The 19,653-nt window shown below is 39.9% G+C and overlaps 1 protein-coding gene across 8 annotated transcripts in view; it reads left to right on the top strand.

The window, feature by feature from the left end:
• Nucleotides 1-16,279, top strand: part of kcnma1a (potassium large conductance calcium-activated channel, subfamily M, alpha member 1a) — a 147,999-nt gene extending 131,720 nt beyond the window's left edge. For 4 of the 8 annotated variants that reach the window (XM_004551621.6, XM_076891636.1, XM_004551620.6 and 1 more), the window contains 6 exons: nt 2,936-3,066; nt 4,872-5,066; nt 5,528-5,646; nt 6,370-6,594; nt 7,674-7,702; nt 11,821-16,279. In XM_004551621.6, coding sequence (XP_004551678.1) covers nt 2,936-3,066; nt 4,872-5,066; nt 5,528-5,646; nt 6,370-6,594; nt 7,674-7,702; nt 11,821-11,972 — 851 coding nt within the window. In that variant the 3' untranslated portion in view covers nt 11,973-16,279. Of the gene's footprint in view, nt 1-1,061; nt 1,146-2,935; nt 3,067-4,871; nt 5,067-5,527; nt 5,647-6,369; nt 6,595-7,673; nt 7,703-11,820 lie in introns of all 8 variants that reach the window. The other 4 variants (XM_076891637.1, XM_023153454.3, XM_023153453.3 and 1 more) reach the window with 2 other exon arrangements.
• The last annotated feature ends 3,374 nt before the right edge of the window (nt 16,280-19,653 follow it).

Below are 19,653 nucleotides of genomic sequence, written 5' to 3'. Positions count from 1 at the left end.
GTCAAGTGGTGACTCAACTTAAAGGTATCAAACACGCACTTTCGGGACAAAAGCCACATCTCCTGCCATTTGTCCACTAATGGACAAGAGAAACTCAGCCTGATGGAGAGAGTGAGAGAGGGAGAAAAGGGAAGAGAAAAGGTAGAAGAGGAAAAGTGCCTTGGTTGCAAAATGGGTCCATTTATTAATCACAATACCACTGGTTGTATTCCCAATGGTGATGGGGACTCATGAAACTTTCAGATCTCCGAGGGGCCTTCTAAAGCACTAGAGACTAGCTACTCTGTCTCCTCTGACCCAATTAGGGAGCAATGGAGCATGAGGCCAGCTAAGAAAAGGCCAGAAAGAGAAAGAAGCTGCCTAATATTACTTGTAACCAGCACAGCCATTACCTGAATTGAGCCTCTCCCATTACACTCCTAACCGCATATGTAATCATCAAAACTAGATAGTCCACGTTAGAGCCAAAGGCTTCTGTCCTGGACCTTAATGCTCATGGCTCTGGAGTTGCCTCTCTGCATGGTCTTTGCTTAGAAAATTTTCAAGCTGCAGCATCACTAGATGTGATAACATTGTCTTTTAGGAAAGGAAGAAGTAAGAGAATACAAAGGGAAGAGTGGCTGCATGTCTTACGCCAAATATATGCTGTACTTACATTGTCATATGTTCAGGTTACAGTGCCAGAAGCATATTAAAGTCACTTTCAAACCTAAAAAACACGCTTCATCTGAGTTTCGTGATCAATTTTGTTTGCATGGCGTGTGAAGTAGGTGTGTTTATGGATAAGATCCTTTTCTTTATCCGTCTCACTGCTTTACCATGAAATTATTTATTGTTGTTGAAGCGGCAAGGTGCTGTGACAGCTCGGGCTTCGTATCTACTGTGCACTCTAATCCGGGGTGCTTCACTTTTAGACACCGGACAGCCGTGAATATTTCAGAGTAATTCCGAAGTTGACGCGAGCAGTCTCGAGACACCCGAATGCCTTTACTGCAGTCTTTGAAACTGTTTCAATAACGACACAATTTCTCCCTCTCTCTGCACTGTCTCATCACCATTAGCTAAACCTGGCAAACTACTGCCATTGGTTTCACTCAGTCAGGAAAAAAAAAGTGGAACCAGCATACAAATGATAACAGAGCTGGGTAAGCTGAGCCTTTGTCCTCTGCTGCCGTTCGTTCCCCCTCGCTCCGTCGCTCCGCTCCTCATCAGCTTGTCTTGATTTATCTGGCTGCAGTCAAGGCTCTCGCCGCTCCCATGGCTTCACTTTGAACACATTTTTATCCTTCGTTCTGGCTGAAATTGACTGTCTTGTTTTGGCCCTCTTTTTACTGATTTTTTTATTTTTCTTATTTATTTTGGGGCATTTTTTTTTTGTTTTCTTTCTTCCAGTTGGGTTTTTGCAGAGCTTCGCTAGGCCTTTGATCATGTTCAGTCTGTCCTTGTGGCTGTTTTCATAGCAACACCCCCTCGGCCTCTCACCACCCCTACCTCCCCTCCTTGCCACCTCCACACACACACTAACTCCCGCTTTCCCCCCCTTCACTCCGTTGGCCCAGGCCTGTTTGCATCAGCCCCCTTCTCTCTTTGACTGACATTTTTGTTCCACAGCTCACAGGAAACAAGGGAAGAAATCAAATTTCAAAAATAACAACAACGAACAAAATCTTTTAAGCTGTTTGTTTATTTTTAAAATGTATTTTTCTTTTTTTTCTTTCCCTCATGCCATAACTCTGAGGCACAGATACTGCACAAGTCAAACAGAAAACTTGTGTGATGCTCTCTTTTAGAGTAATGTTGGCTCATAGATTCATCGCTGTCCACTGCTGCTAGAAATACATTATAGGGAAAAAGATTTGCAGCAAGAACTCATTCTTTTATTACACTTAAGAGGTTTTTAAAAAAATCCATTTATTATCAGGCTAGTTTCATTTAGACTGTGCAGATCATGTTTTTCTTCATCATAATATAAAAAGTGTGTTGTTATCTGGTTTTAATTTGACTTTCGGGGCGCAGGTAAATATGTGAGATGTATCTCCACAATGGTGATGATGTGACAAACACATCCATCAAGAAGGAATTTCCTAAAAAACAAAACAAAACAAAAAAAAAACATAGCATGTCATTAAGTGCATGGTTTTCTCATGTGAGATAGTAGCCATTGTTGAAGTCTCAAATTTTACTTTTTAATGAACCCTTATAAATATATAGATATATACTTTTTTTTAAAATACATATCTGTTTTTGTTTTTATGTATGCTACTGTCACTGTATTTTGAAATTCTGTGCAGTTATGTACCTTGGATAGCAATATAATAAATAATAAAAGGAAAACCAAAATGAGTATATAGTAGCTACAGAGATGCTAAGATTGGAGACTTCTTCAATGGTTATCTAAAGTTGTGGTTTGCCTAAATGTATGAAACGCACCCTGCATGTTATATACAGTACATAGAATTACATATATTACAATATACATATTAAAAAATGAAAAAGGTATTTTATTCAGCAACACATATTTGTCACATTCCAAACAATTAAACATATGAGGACAAAAGAAGAGTATTTTTAAACTTGGGCATCAATTTTACAATAATTTTTGATTTCATGATCAGTGGAAAACATGTCAATTGTTTGGAGAAGAAATGAATTTTATTTTTTTTTCTTGTGTTTTAAAGTAAGTGCAGTGGTGTATATATGCAGTGAGATATAATGTGCATCTGATGTTGCATTATATTGGAAGCTCCAACCATACCGCAATACCTATATGCCTGAGACCTTCTTCTTCCATTACTAAGATGTGTCCTAATCTTTTAAAATGTAACTCAGCATTTAAAAAAAAAAAGAAGAAGAAGAAGTGTATCGTATGCTATTAAACTCTCAGGTGTGCACTTCACTCTGCCCGTCTCTAACTCGGCTGTGTCCCCTCTCTCAGTGAACGACTCAAACGTTCAGTTCCTGGACCAAGATGATGATGACGACCCAGACACAGAGCTGTACCTCACTCAGCCCTTCGCCTGCGGCACCGCCTTCGCTGTCAGTGTACTCGACTCCCTGATGAGTGCGGTGAGTTCCTAAACAGACTGAAAACCCACTGTGCTTGTTTTAAATTTTACAATTTTTATTTTTGAAATTCTCCATCTGCATGCTTTAATAGCTATATTCATTAGAGAAGAGTTTCAAATAAAGTACATAAAGACTTAACTGCATGCTGTTGCTCAGGTAGAGACTGTAGATTAAGGTAGAGTTAAGACATTGCATTATGTTAATAAACCCAGATCATTTCCTTATTTTCCTTATTTACAATTAAATTGCTTTAGAACAATAAATTTTCAGATGTACCTGTACTTACCTATAAGTTACAAACTCAGCTGGTGTATATAATAAAAAAAACACATCCTGAGATGATGTGTTGACATAAATTTAAGTAGATGCGCAGTTTTGGCATTTCAAGTAGGCAGAAGTTGGTAAATGAAATGGCACAGTACATTGATCACATATGCCTGCCAACTCCACTGACATCAGAAGAGAAATAGTTGGCATCACTCACCCTAAGTGTTGACTGTTTAACTTTCAGGAGTTTTATTTTAACAAAGTAAACTAAAAGTTAGTGTAGTAGTGGTGATATATGTGCAGCTAGAAAGGGGCCAAAGAAATGCTGTTTTGTCATTTGTGATCACTGAGCCGGAGATAAGAAAAAAGATGAAATGGGCAGAAAACAAGCTACAGAAAAATTCTCCCTCTCCCGATGACCAAGTGTGTTGTTTCCCTTTGGTGCTGTGATGGCTTAATTCCAGCAGTTCTCTCTGCGAATAAGGGGTTAGAGTAGCGTGCAAAGCTGAGCTGTGCAGGGAGTATAGCGGGCGTCAGCTGTAGTCTGGCACTGGTCAGAGGTGAAGCCAGCTAATGGACACTGCTCATCCATCATGAGGCTCTGCAGGCCTGTCAGGGTCCCAGTGAGGGGCGCTGCCACTACGGCCCGTCTGCCTGGTGACATCAGCTGTCTTCACTCTTAGCAAAAGCAGGTTCTGATCGGCTTGAAGGACAGGAGAACCTGACACTTGCAGATCGCAGTCAAATTGTTGTTTCGGAAGTCAAAGCAGACCTTGTGGGGTGCGTAGAGGAAAGAATTATGTTTTGTGGAAGTACTAGTGTTTTATTTAATGCAATGATCCCACATGTACTATGGTTAGCAAAATGTCCTTGACCATGTAGCTCTAAAATTTGATAGATTTATGTATCTTGAATTTTATGTATATTTTAGTGCAACCTAATGCAACATTTCTCATACTGAATACTTAAAGGGCTGGTTCACCAACTAACCCCCCCAAAAAAGCCAAAAAAGCATGTTTGCACTTATATCTAGTTGTATTTATTCATGTATATGGTTCTGTTTTCAAAGTCAGTTTTTAAAAAAATATTTTAATGTATTCATCTTGGTGAATGGCGCATGAAAAGAAAGATTTTAAAATATCATTTTTTTTAAAGCAAATATTCACTATTGCATAAAAAGATCAGCATTTAAAAAAATTTATATTTTATAAGAAACGGGCACAGTGAAAAATGTCAGTGTTGAGATCTGTGGGTTATTGACCATAACAGCAAAGTGGTTTCTACAAAGATGTGTTTCTGTTGACTTTTCAAATAAATTCATTTATTATCAGAAACCTAAAGATTAATAACTTCAGTAAATAAAGTCCAAACTACCTACAGTGAAATATCACAAGAGGTAAGGAAGAAAATATGTTTTCAATAACTAATGAGTAGTGAGAGGTAGTAAGGTCTAAGCGCTTTTTACTTATGTCTGCTACAGCTCTACTGGTGACTCTAATGACATCTGCTTATACATATACCTTTTTTTCTCTGTCCAGACATACTTTAATGATAATATCCTCACGCTGATTCGAACGCTGGTAACAGGGGGAGCCACGCCAGAGCTGGAGGGTCTGCTGGCTGAAGAGAATGCTCTCAGAGGAGGCTACAGCACACCGCAAACTCTGGCCAACAGAGACAGGTGTCGCGTCGCCCAGCTAGCCCTCTACGACGGGCCATTTGCTGACTTAGGGGTAAGTGGATGTTTAAGTGCAGATGACACATTTTGCCACTACCCAGCAGCACACATCTGCCCACCTCTGCTGCTCCCGGGCCTTAATCTGATGTGAAGAACAGTGATTGTGCAAAGCAAGCCTTAGTGGGTGGAAAGGGAAGATCGCTTTGAAGAGAACAATGAACCAACATGGTGTTGGTTCTAATTGGTTCCAACCTTGTTTTTAACAGGTTTTCTTAATCTTGTGAACTATGAGTAATGAAGTTTTTTTTGTTTTGTTTTTTTCTTGGATGAACTCTGGCATAATTTTACAACATTGCCAGTTTTTATTGCAGTCTCCTCTGCCAAAAGTTGGTGTTTACTGGCAAGCAAAAGACTGGTACAGAGCGCATGAATCTCACAACTTAACAATTCCATTTATTGTCCTAACCTGACTGACCTAACACACAATCATGGTTTCTTTGTTCTGTTGTTCACCAGGATGGCGGCTGCTACGGAGATTTATTCTGCAAAGCACTGAAGACATACAACATGCTGTGTTTCGGAATCTACAGATTAAGAGATGCACATCTCGGTGCACCAAGCCAATGTACAAAACGGTATGATACAAGCTTTTGCTCATTGACAAAATGAATATCTTGATGTAATAGAATGAATGATTACGCTTGTAGACTCCAGAGTACTGTTGTATACAGAGGCATTTGTATTAAACTCAGTGACTACAAGGTGTTCAGGTCTTGTGACTGCATAGCAAGCCCAAATCATCACCACTCCACCACCGTGCTTGACAGTTCGTCGATGTCTTTGTGCTCATATTCTGGTATCCTGCATCCCTTCCAAATGAGCCATTTTTATTCAGTCTTTTTCTAATTGTGCAGTCATGAACTTTAACATTTAAAACACTAGCTAGAGCCTGTAGAGTCTGAGATGTAGCTCTTGGGTTTTATGCAATTTTATGTCAGAGTTTCTCTGATCGTTTTCTCTGATCTTGGGGTGAATTTGCTGGGAGCTCCACTCCTGGGAAGATTGTGCTATTGTGTTAACATTTACCTGAATGCTCCAGACTGCAAACTGCCAAAACCCATGCTTTTACAGAGTTGATCACGCTTGCTGATTTTCAGTTGCATTTGATTAGAAGCGCCTGGCTGCTACTTATTAATTTAATCCCTCTAGAAAAGGTAAGGGTGTACTTAGAGGCCTGTGGAAACTTTATTTTTAACATGACTTTTATGTTTAATTTTTAAATGTTGCAGTAAATGCTTTGCCGCTCTTTCATTGATGTATCTGAGTCTTATCGTCTGTAACATGTGTTTTCCGGCTAGGTATGTGATCACAAACCCTCCATACGAATTTGAACTGGTGCCCACCGACCTGATCTTCTGCCTAATGCAGTTCGACCACAACGCCGGCCAGTCCCGGACAAGTTTGTCCCACTCTTCCCACTCCTCCCATTCCTCCAGCAAAAAGAGCTCATCCGTGCACTCCATCCCCCCATCGAACCGGCAGAACCGCAGCAGCAAGACCCGGGAGTCCCGCGAAAAACAGAAGTACGCATACGCACATGTCCTGCAATCTGCCTGATTAGTGTTTTATACCCAACCTGTACAGTATGCTATAGGTGTGTGCGTGCGTGTGTGTGTGTTTGTGTGTGTAGACGGTGATGACACATGCACTGATGATTACTGTGTATTATGTGTTTGTGCTTTGCGTCCATGCCCTGTGTTTGTGTGTTTTGTTCATAATCATCTGCATGTGGTCTTCACTCTGACATCACTGCAGTCATAACATGGCATAAGCAAAATGGTAAACTCACTTTGTGGAGAACTGGGTTCATTTATTTGCCTCAAAGACTCGAGCCTCTTTTGTAAACAGTAAGGCCATTTGTTTGGATTAAACGGCCATTGTGGTTGGAAAGAAGATTACAGTAAAAAGCCCCAACCACAACTCACTTTCAATATGTTGTTTGGTCTTCCTGTTGTATTTGTCTTAATAGTTAGTTGTTTTGTGTTTATCTTGTAGTATTTGTGGAGTAAGTAACTGTTATGTGTTGGATATTTGTGCACATGATCAGCACACCTGGATCATGGATGTAACGTACTGTGATTTGGCTACTGTAGCTGATATTTATTATTAAGTTGACATTACAGATACTCATAAGATCATCCCTCATTAGCAGTGTTGATATTTTGTTAATCATGGTGCATCTGTACTGCTTTATTGCATGTCCATGTTGGTAGCCCTTTTGAGCAGGCTATTATTTCCTGTACTTTATTATTCACTTATAAGATTATTTTCAAATTTGGTGAAATATTTTTGACAATACTTGGTGTTTATTCCATATTTTCTCCCAAAAATGAGCGTAATTTTCTTTTGACTTGGGAGAATAAAGTCATTTTTGAAGCGTGACATATTCTAAAAGCATGCAGATTTGTTACAATCGTACTCCAGAGCTGTTAAGGAGTAAAGGAAAAGTCCTGAATACATCTTGAAACGTAGATGTATTATATCAACCGAATGCTGTAATGACAACATGTACGCATAAGATAGACTGGTAGCCATTTGTTAGTTGTGTATTAACTGTAAATACGCCTCACTTACAGTAGATTACTTACCTCTCTTTCTGAAGTGCAACAAGGATGAATAGAATGGGCCAAGGTATGCAAGTTAACGATTCTGCATGACTTAGCAACCTTTTTACCTGGGGTTCTGATCATAACTATGTCCTCTGTGGATATTGTTATGATGAGGGGAGTTTGTTTTATTTCTTACGTTCTTCAGACGTTAAGTAAACCATGCCTCAGTTTAAGTTTTGCTTTCATCTGGAAAGCAAAATGTCTGCTGCTGCTCCTGCCTCCCTGCCATGATCAGGACCATTTCCACACTGCATGAGGTTGAGACAACCCCTACACCTTACCACCCCACCCCACCCCACCCTGCCCCACCCTGCCCTCCCCCTCCTTTGTGCCTCTACCTCAGTTATTTATTTCATGATATGATTTTTTTTCCTCTCTCCTACAGACAAAATCATCTTCCACATTTTTTTCTCATTATCTATCATGCCTTCTTACGGTTTATTTGAACTTGAGATGGTTTGCATTGTGTGAGAGGTCTGTGTGTTTGCGCATCTTCCCTCCTATTGAATGCTATGAGACGACTGTAGCAGACTTTCAGATGTAAAATTTATCCTCTCATTTAGCACAGCAACTATGTTATTATAACAGCATCAGCATGTACCGCAGAGCAACTACGTGTTGTAATACTGTACATACATGTACCATAGCTCACATGTAGGTCAGACTGATTCAAATCCCCCTGATGCAGCCAAATTGCTTACTTCTTCACAGAACTTTAAGAAAGTGTGTCCAGCCCTGTGCCATCGGTCACACTGCAAAAGTGGGAGGTGTGACCAATTTAGAGTTTAAATTGAAGGGGGAATATGAGTCTGTAAGTCTCCTCCTTGTAACCCTGCACGCCTGATATGGTGGTTTGAGGCGACATCACTAAGTTCACCGTATCAGCAGTAGACTCCGGAGAGAGATGGCAGACATCTTGCTTCACCTCAGGCACAATTCTACACATCAAATGTCTTTGCTGTAACACACAGCCCTGCAGCCTCAAGCTTGCTGACACACACACACACTCAAGCCCACACAAATGAATCTCTGCACATGCAGTCCTGCATGTAGACGAGCACTTTCACACACGCACACACACACGCACGGATGCGTGCACAGGGTGTGCTCCACATCGCAAAGTTAAAATTTGATATTACAACTTCACCCAAAAGGAAGTGACATCTTGAATGGCGTTGCAGTCGCCTGTGAAGTGCTGGGAGTGAGTTTACAAACTTCTGACAGCTGGCATACACACTTCCCTTTCCTCAGAAACACTGCTCTCATAGCCTACTTAAACATGAAGAGATTCTCTCCTAGATGACACATCCAACCCTCTCAAATCTCCTTCCTGCTCTCATGCTGACAGTGATTTTAAGAGCTCACTCCGAAATGCGACTGTTTAGGGTATGGTGCACTTTTTTAAATTATTAGCTAAACAACCAGATCACCCAAATCGCAAAAGACACATTTTCTATAATTCCACTATCGGTAAATGGTCCTACAAAAAGTTCTGGTTTTATTGCATGGTATCTATTTCTTTGATTTCTGCGACCATCCAAATACAACACAAGTGAATAGAATTTCACAGCACTAACAATTTAGAGTTTACCACAAAAGGCACATTTTCCTGTCGATATTTGAAAAGATTAATTAAATTCAGTGTTCACAAGTACAAAGTACTGGTTCAGTTGTGGATCATCCTCTGGTTACCTGTTATTCTGTCAATCCTAATCCACTATTATTTGTTTGTTTTTCCAGAGGAGATGAGCTATTTATTTGGTTTTCGTTTAGTTGGAGTAATTCAGGTTTATTGTGTGTGCTGAAAATGTTCAGATGCTGCATCTGAAAAGCACAGACAGTGGGACCTCTCTGGATAATAACAGTTTAATAACAGAACCCCAGTTTTACCAAACAAGAAATAATACATCCCTGCTCACAGCTAGGACCTTTTACCTCTTTTCCACCAATGTAGTGCTGGTGCAGAACCAGTCCTCTCCTTTACCTTTTGAAATCCTGCTCAATTTTTAAGTGGCTTAATGGTAGAACATGGCATAGCTTCAAGTAGCAAACGCTTGGGTAACATCCATTTGAAAAAAGCTTTAATAGATGGCTGCCCCTCCCTGAGCCTGGTTCTGTCTGAGGTTTCTTCCTGTTAAAAAGGGAGTTTTTCCTTCCCACTGTTGCCAAAGTGCTTGCTCATAGGAGGTCATATTATTGTTGGATTTTTCTCTGTATGTATCATTGTAGGGTCTACCTTACAATATAAAGCGCCTTGAGGTGACTGTTGTTGTGATTTGGCGCTGTATAAAGAAAATTAAACTGAATTGAATTGAAAATTGAATTAATAAGAAAAATCTGCAAACTGTATCTATGATTCGGTGAGATGCTTTTGCTTCACTGATGTTTGCTTCACTGATGTTTGATGGTTCCATCTTATATACCAGCACATTTGTGCACACATGTGCTTATGCCACTTTTTACATGAAAAAGCAATGAACCAGTTCAAGGGGACATGCTCATCAGCTAGCAACTTGTCATTCACAAGTTAGCCCATTTCTCAGTCAGGTCCTTGCACATTGCATTCAGTTTCACTACATGAAGAACAGGTTTCATAAGGGGACTAATTTAATCATTGTGTTAAATCTCAGTGCTAAAATCTGTCTTTTAAACTATGATCAGTAGGGTTAGGGTTGGTACCTTTTATATCATCTTTTATACTATTATCATGAGTGTGGCCAATCTTTGATGAGCAAGCTGTGTAGCAGAAAAACAGAATGCAAAAATTTAAAAAAGCAAAAAACAAATAACCGGTTAAATATTTTAAAAATAATTTTCTTTGGTTTCTTTTTGTTTTCTAAACTTGATTTCACGCTTAAAAAAAATCGGGACACAGACTTACTAAAAGCTATGTTGCATTCCCTCTTCTTTTAATACTCCTTCATTTTTCTGGGTGTGAACTGAGGAGATTCTGCTGCTTTCAAGGCAAAATGTTTCCTCATTTTTGCTTATATTGAATTTCAGCTTTTAAATAATTCATCATAATCCACTATTGTTGTTAAGGGAAATTATCAAATATTTTCAATGGGTGATGGGACAGGCCGACAGGAAGGCCAGTTTAGTACAGATGGAGAGATGCTTTTTTGTTCCCTTCCGAACTTTTTTCTTAGCACCAGCACTTAATATTTTGTCTTTATTACTTTTATGTAAATAATGTTTAAATGACTTGCAAATTTATGTATATATTATTTATAGTGTGTGTATATATTTTACACACCATATTTCTTAGAATGGTAAATGAGCCCCTGTAAAAATGTGTCAAATGTGTATTCTTGTAAATGGCAATGCATCTACATAGTTTTAATGATAATACCAAGATTTCTAAATCTATTGCTATACTTTAATATTGTAAAGGCTTGATATTTAAATTCACCCAGATTTTTTTTCCTTTAATTGAAAAAAAAAAAAGTCCCACATTTGCTTCCACTCACACTGCCCTTGGCAATTTGAGGGTATTTATGTTGAATTTGAATCCACCCGTTCCACATCTTGAGTCTGGCTGGTCAGAGGAATACACTCATTGGAGGTTTTATACAGACTATTTCTTTGCTATAAAGAGATTCTTAAAAAAATAGTCTTTATTTAGACTAATTTTTAAGAATTGACAACACAGAGTCAACTGACATTGACTCTGTGTTGTGGTGACAGCAGAAATCTCTGGAATGGATGTCTCAAAATCTGGAAATAAAACCAAAACTATCCAAAAACAGGAGAAATGGTTTAAAAACAAACAAACATTGTTTTCTGTTTTGTAATTTGGGTGAGCAGATCCTGAAATATGCTTTAGTATGTACTGTATAGCATACTAGTCTGTTCTTCTTTTTTCTTTTGTCTTATCAGTCTTCCCACAATTAATTAGAAATCTGATATAACATACCCACATAAATACAAAGTCAGTTATGGACAATGCCACCATATCAACTTCAGATTGTCTCAGGTCACCAGAAACCAAACTGAAAGTGGACCTTGCGTACGACAAAGAATGCCATGCAAATCTTAATCTCACTTAAACTGAGGCAGTATGGTTGTAACTAAACCAGCATTGCATACTTTTTCTAACTAAACCCTTGTTTTCTTCCTCTCTCACGTTTTCCCCTTTAGAAAAGAAATGGTTTACAGATGAACCAGAAAATGCCTACCCAAGGAACATTCAGATCAAGCCCATGAGCACTCACATGGCCAACCAAGTCAACCAATACAAATCCACTAGTAGTCTGATTCCACCAATCAGAGAAGTTGAAGATGAATGCTGAACACCAGGCTTTCTTGCTGACTCACCAGACATCTGTACGCTCTTTACGAAAGAGATTGGAAGAGATCACCAAAGGAGGGATGATGATGATGATGATGATGATGATGATGATGACAGAGGTGGTGAAGATTGACACATTTCTCCTCACTCATTCTTCTAATTGAGGGTTGGACAGGAACCCAGACTGGGAAGGGACCTCCTATGTGTATATGTTTAATGTTACTTCCATGCTCTTGGACATTTGTTTTATTTATTTATGTGTCCATAGAAATGTACATAATGACAATCAAATAAGGATTGTACAGCTCCTTCCCTCTAGCACTTTTTGGAATTATTTTGAGAGTTGATGGAAAAAAAAGAAAGAAGAGTACTTCCTGTAATTCTTTGCAATAGTTCACCTCTTCATGTGACCAGACTCCATGGCTGAAGTGACTGGTTATTGGAGGATGAGGGTTGCAGCGATAAACTGATCATATCATCTCCCAAAGATTAACTCAGTTGCGTCAAACCGGCTGGGTTCATCGCCGTCATATCTCCCGTCTGCTTCTGTTCTATTTGCACTAAAACTGAACAAGTTTCTTTCCACAGAACAACTGGAAACATCAACACCCCCCACCTCCCCACGCCACCTCTGAGAAAAGAGTCATTGAGGAGATGACGGAGGAAGGGCTGCTCGGCTTTGAAGGCATACTAATTTTGTTCTCAGTTTGTTACTCATCGTGTCATTGCTTTAAGGTTTTGCTGTTTCACCTTGACTCGCCATGTAGAGTGAGATCAATCCAGGCCTGAAAACAAAAAACAAAAAAAAAAGGATATCAAATATTGCAAATTGGTAATCTAAAAACTCAAGACAATGGTGCAGTGTTGGTGCATGCTGGCTGGAAGGAGAGCCCGAGTCTTCTGCTGATATGTCAGATACCTGTGCTTGAGCCCAGTAGATATCGCGGTTAATCAGCCTGAATACATGAAAAGGATAAAAAAAAAAACAACAACAACAAAAACCTGTTCTGTCCTTCATGCATTCAGGTTTATGTATAAACTGTGTGTATGTGTGTGTCGTATTACAGCCACTTGTCCTTCTGATGCTGCACTGTCACTCCCCACCAACACTGATTTGTATGTGATGAAGGACCTTTGAGGGAACAGCATGTTTGAAAAGAAAAAAAAAGAGTCATAATAGACACAAACAGTAGTAGATCATAAATCACTTGGATATTCTAACAAAGGCATTGAGTTGCATCCAAAACCAAACCAAAATAGCCAACTATGATTGAGCGTATCTAACATGAACAGCAGCTGCATGGCGTTATAACTGTAACAGCACTGGGACCACTCAGCAAAGTGGTGTATTGCCTGTAACATAAAGTTAATATATGAGGAAAGAAATGCCACATATTGCGTAATAGTGGGCATCAGTGGGTCCTCCTTTGATCGGAGCAACTGCCTGGCACGGGGTTGGCACAGAGGCAGTAAAGAGCTTGGATGTTCTCTGTTGCCAGCCCAGATGTCGCACGCCAAGCTGCTGTGTTCAGTCCTCGAACACGAGGAAATGCTCAAGCATAGTTGGTGGAAATGCAACAAATGCCACAGGCATAAGGACAAGGAAGTGGAACGTGCTCGGGTGCAACATGAGTGTATTTTCTGTATGCTAACGCGCCTATATATCCAAATGAGGCTGCTGCATGGATGGAGGATTGACCCGGTAGCCTCGTACTCCTAATGGTCAACCTTGTCCAAGAAAAAAAAAAGTAGTGGGATTTATACATTTCAGCATAATTATTTTATATCCATAAACATAATCAATTTGTACTTATTTTTCTAGTCAAGAGCAAAGTTAAAAGTACTTTAGGAGAAGACTGAATTGATATATTTAATTACAACTACATATCAAAAGATTTTATGTTGGACTGTCACTTTGTCACGTATACTAAAACAAATGATTATTTTTTTAATCACCCTAGCCCCTCTCTGACAGACTGCATCACTCTGGAGCTAACATAGCTTAGACTAGCTTGCATTGTGAAAACATCTTCAGCTTGGCAGCTCAGCTCTGTTGAGTGCTTGTAGAAATAAATTTAGGCTAATCGGAAGCCTCCTTTGGTTGCACAGATGCAGTGTCTACTAAATAATGTGTCTACTACTAAGCGTCCCTTGCTGAGAACATGCATAAAGGGAAGAAAGGCGTAAAGGAGTTGTGTTTTGGGGGAGAGGGTAAATGTACTTAACTAAGCAGTGGATTAGAATGGTTAATAATGACGGGATGAATAGAAAGTTTCTCCCACTGTGTGCAGACCAGAACCGAACGACCTTTATTAGATGACTGTGACCTAAATTAGGTCCCTAGCATGGAGTAGGAGTATGTACACTACCACAAAGTGTGCTGGTATTTTCCACAGAATATGACCGGGAGACGCTGTTTGTTTATTGCAGCGATCCTGCTCTATAGATTGTAAAGAGAACGTCATTCTGAAAATAGAAAACAATTTTGGAAAATGGAAAAGATGATACTGTGCTAAATATGTTTGTGTAAACTCAACCCATGATATAGATGACATTTCTTTCTCAATCAAAATGATCTGAGCCTCAGTGTCCGTCTTTTGGGTGTGGTACAACTATGCTGAAGCCTCATACACATTGTCCTGAAGTGAACTTTTGAACTGTGATTACATCGTTGTCACACATTGTAGCAAATAGGTTTCTTTTTGGAAAAATATGTGAGTAAAATGTACGTATAATTGGGTTGTTAACGCCATACTTTCTAGCCTGAACTTTAAGGAATTAATATTTGGTAACGTCGGTCGCTCACTCTACATAAAAATCGACAAACTGATTGTTCTGTTGAGGAAAAAAAAAAAGATGAATATGTATCTCAAAAAAATAAAAGATCTTGGTTTATTGTAGGAATGCGGAGACTATTCAAGTACTGTATGTGGCACATGGATAGGTTAGGCAGAATTTGATCAGCCATCACGAAGATGAAAGGTAGCACCAATTCAGCAATTATCGAAAGACAGGACATCCTTCGTTTTCCTGTTTCTATTACTTTGCTTTGTATCAGGGTTTACATTCCATTTTGTCAGCTCATCATTATCTATCACAAACTGTCACAACTGCTTCTTATTTGTTTACAGAATATTTTTGAGGCACTTAAACATAGCAAAGTGGTACATGCTGCAAACCGGCATAAACTCGAAAAGTAATGCACCATTTACTTTCATTATACTTGATTACTGTGCTTTTTTTTTTTTTTTTTTTAGACCTGAACCCTCATTGCACAACTCATTCAGGCTGGCATTACTCACAACACTGGACTGAGATGTCTCTCCTTCCTACATCTTTTCAGATGTTCTTTGCATTGTATACCTCTAAAGTTTTTGGAGTGTTTTTTTTTTTAAGTGCCATGAAGAGTTCAGTTGAGCAGGCATCCTTCAGTCATTCAGGGACACAGGCTTCCTTTAAGGGAGTCCACGTGTTTTCCACTGTGAGAATAAAGTCTTGTACTGACATGGAGAACATCCAAGCCATCAATGCCTCCATGCCAGTATAGTGCCAGGCAGTTCAGAAGGTCAAGAGGAGGGCCCATATTAAGTCCCACTAAAGCGAAAAGTGGCATACAGGAGGCCCGAGGGGCTGATGGGGCAGATGGATACAAGCTTCAGTCAATAAATCACACATGTCCTATCTGCCACATGCTTTGTTAAAGGTTAGCAGGTTGTGTCATACAGTGTAATGAGATATGGATGACTGAAAGATGCACAGATGTGTTGTTATCCACTGAACAAATCAAAAGACTGACGCGTCATATGTTACTGTTACAGTATGTTGCATTAATTTTGTTAATCTATTTTTTTGCTGTAAAGGATGGAAATAGAAACTTATTTGCTGGGAAATGTACTAGATATATAATAGAACATAAAATACTTATGGGGATAGGAGGTGGGTCTCAAGTCTTAATAATACATGAAAACTGCATTCAGCATTTTCTTTTAAAGAAAACTTGCTTTTTTTGGCTGCCTATCAGTTCAGGAAGAATTCAAGATATTGCTCTTGTTTATCACAGATAGGATTTCTTAGTACATCATCATTGCAGCAAACGGAAGTTTGACACAGCAGTCTAATTAGTTTGGATGCGTTCAAGATGTGATGGATAAATGGATTATTTGATGGTGCTGAGTTGATCTACCTGACTCTGTCAAATATAATCTGCTGATAAATATACTGTCTTGTACAAAAAAAATGTACATAGATTGTACATGGTTTCTTTTTGTATTTTTTCTCAAATTAAAATGGATGTATTTGTGTTCTAAACCTGGACATTCTCCTAATTGTTTAGAAAAATTCCAGCTACAAACAGCAGTTCTCAGTTATGAACTATACAATTATATATTTGGAATGACCATAAATAGAAAGTGATACAGTACATACACAACTATTACATGTAGTTTATACTTGTAAACAATGTCCATACGTTAAATAATGTTATACACTTGCGAACACTTTATTAGGTACACCTTGGTAGTGCTCGGCCACCTTTTGCCTTCAGTACTGTTTTAACTCTTCATAGCATAGATTTAGATCCTATGTGAACTGTAGCCTCAATTTCCTGTTCTTAGTTAACAAGAGTGGTACCCATTGTTGTCTTCTGCTAGTGGAGCCCATCTGCTTCAGGGTTCAACATGTTGAGCATTTGGAGACACTCTTCTCCATAGCTTGGTTGCTGTGTGTGGGTATTTGAGATACTGTTGCCTTCCTATCAGTTTGAAGCAGTCCGGACATTTTTCTCTGACCTTCTCTGACAAGGCATTTTCTTCCAGAGAACTGCTGCTTGGACCATTCTCAGATGTGGTTATTTGGGAAATTCCCAGTAGCTCAAGAGTTTCTGAAATATTCAAAATAGCACTAACAACCGTATTGTGTTCAAAGTCACTTAAATCACCTGTTTGTCCCCATTCTGATGCCCGGTTTGAACTTCAACAAGTCATCTTGACCATGTGTAGATCCACAGGTTCAATTTGATTGTCTGATTAAATTCTGTGTTAACAAGCAGTTAAACCAGTTTGTCAGGTGTACCTAACAAAGAAGCTGGTGAGTTTATTTTAGTAGCAGGCTCAGAAACTCAGCTAGCCTGCTTCATCGGGTCTGTGTTTGGGTGTTTTGATCTGATTTAAGCAATAATTGACAGATAACATAAGCAAACATCCCTCAAAATTTTTACCATATATTAATTAATCTTTGGCTCTTTTCCACAATGTGTCTTTTGCTTCTCCTCCTTTAGTCTGGTTCTGCTGGAAGTTTCTTCCTGTTACCACCGTCACTAAGCATTTGCTCATCAGCATCTGATTGTTGGGGCTTTCTGTCTGTTACTGCAGAGTCTTTACCTTACATTATAAAGCTTCTGGAGGTGATTGAAAGTGCTTTCTATTAGATACACCGAAATCTCGTATTTGTCTGATAGGTGTCCATTCGGTGCAGTGTTTGCACAACTCTGTTTGCAAATGAAAAAAAATGCGCAGACCAAACCAACATCACTCCAGCCAACAACATGGAGCGTTCATGTTCGTGCACAACATCAAATATGACCACCATCAGTCTACCCACATGCCAAATTATCTCTCTAAACATGTACAGTACAGTTGAAAAAGACCCAGCCCCTGACCTTGACCATGAACAGGAGACACCTGAGATGAATACAAACTGTATTTTACCAATCCTCACCCTGCCGAGGGGTCGGTGACCCTGCCGTCCAAGTCCCACCACCAATCGCGTATCCTCTGAGTCTGGCATTAGTCTTGATTTACGTTTACTGACACGCTATTAGCTGCTCCATCACTTTCACCTGTCACACTGTCAATCAATGAGGATCCACACAGTGATGGGTGGGAATAGCATTCTGTCCACAGTAGCTCGTATATCTCCGCCAGGACAGTGACAGTGGATGAGTAAAGGACATCATACCAGGTATCTCGCTGTGCTGTCATGTCAGCGCTGTGGATGTGCGCCACATCAGGATGTGTAGCATCTTAATGTGGATTTGGCTTGCAGATACAGTTATTATAGAAGCGACTGATTTATTGAGGGATTAATCCTCTTTCTCGCTGTTAGAGCTACGACATGTCAAAGCGAAGCCCGCACCTTGACGAGCATGTCATTAAACAGCGCTAACGTTGGAGGATTTTTAACCTTTCTGTAATGCAGTAATTTTCCAACTCCAATAATCTGTTTAGATATACACTGCAGTGAACACTGTGCTGCCCGTGTCAAGGGTACGGAGATATCTCCCGAGAATCCTTCAAACATCACGAGCAGCACCAATTCTGAGGTGTTATGATGTGTCAGGATGACTTCTCAGACAACGAGCCACTCTTATCTCATAGCTAGAAATCAGTGGACATCTCATAAGTCTCCGAGCCCTGCCCTCCTTCCCCTCCTCCTCCTCCTCCTCAGCTGAAGTGTGCAATTTCACACTCCAACGTCAAACAGGCGGTCAGAAAGAGAACGTATGACCCACCCTGGCATTTGTCCTCATTTCTCTCTCAAATGTGCAAACACTATTACCCTTGGGTTATCTTAAGTGGTGTGGTGAAGAATCCCGGCCTCTCTCCTCTCTTCTCCATGCCAGACACCCAGACATCAAAACACGACGAGCGGTACGGACAGAGCGGGGATAAAAGACAGAGTGAGGCAGGAGGGAAAGCGATGGAAATGGAGCAGATGTTTGTGCGGCTGCTGATTTGTGGCCTGATAAGGGTGCTACACAGGCAGCTGGAATTGATGGCTTGTTAGTGAGGACGGGCCCCTCTGTGAGATGTTTTCAAAATGATTGATTTACAATAAAGTGGCTCCGGGTGTGTGCATGCAGGCAGAACTGATGCAGATCGATCCCGCTGAAATTGATTGATCAGCCATTTAGGTTGGCAGTGTGTTTACTGAACAAAAATGAGCAGGACTCTCCTCCCAGCTCCCCCCTCTCCACCCCCACCCAACTCTCCATAAAGCAGAGGAGAAATGCCACCTCTGGGCCTGTCTCATTTCTCTGGAGGTGGCAGCAAATACAAGCCCTATCAGAATATGAACCATAAAAATGTAATCATACAGTGAGAAATACTGGCATAAACGTTTACGATTGTGTACTTTATTCTCCTATCAACGTGTCCTTCTGTGACTTGGAGATACTATGCCTTTAAAAATAATGACTTACCTGCTCTATGCAAAGGGAGGGAATACTGTTTGCCTTATCTCAGTGTCACATTGAGACTTTCAGAGGGAGGCATAGAAATAACTAATAACAGTGGATTTCAGTAAACAAGCAGCACATTCTCAGCCATACTTAAAGCTGACACACCAGCAACCTTTAGCCTACCTACACTCACATGCCTGTCATACATAATGTAGAACAGCCCTCAAGTGTTAAAGTGCCTCGTATATGGCAATTTTTCCAAACGGCACATACAAGGGTCTCCGTGTACATTTTATAAGGAGTTTTACTGATGGATAAATCACAAGGACAATGTTTACCATGTGACCTCTGTGACTTTTCTTTACTTCCTCTTTGCCAAAACAAACCTCTCCACCAGCCAGCTAAGGACTTAAATCACCTGTCCTCGCACGCCTCATCCTGTTATTTGGATAATTGCCAACAAGAGCAAGCTTTTCCATTCTCAGGACGACGTGTGGTGGCCCCA

The sequence above is a fragment of the Maylandia zebra genome, linkage group LG13 (assembly GCF_041146795.1).
Source record: "Maylandia zebra isolate NMK-2024a linkage group LG13, Mzebra_GT3a, whole genome shotgun sequence".
NCBI lineage: Eukaryota > Metazoa > Chordata > Actinopteri > Cichliformes > Cichlidae > Maylandia > Maylandia zebra.
Note: the sequence above shows the minus strand (reverse complement) of the source record. Positions and strands in the feature narration are given on the sequence as shown.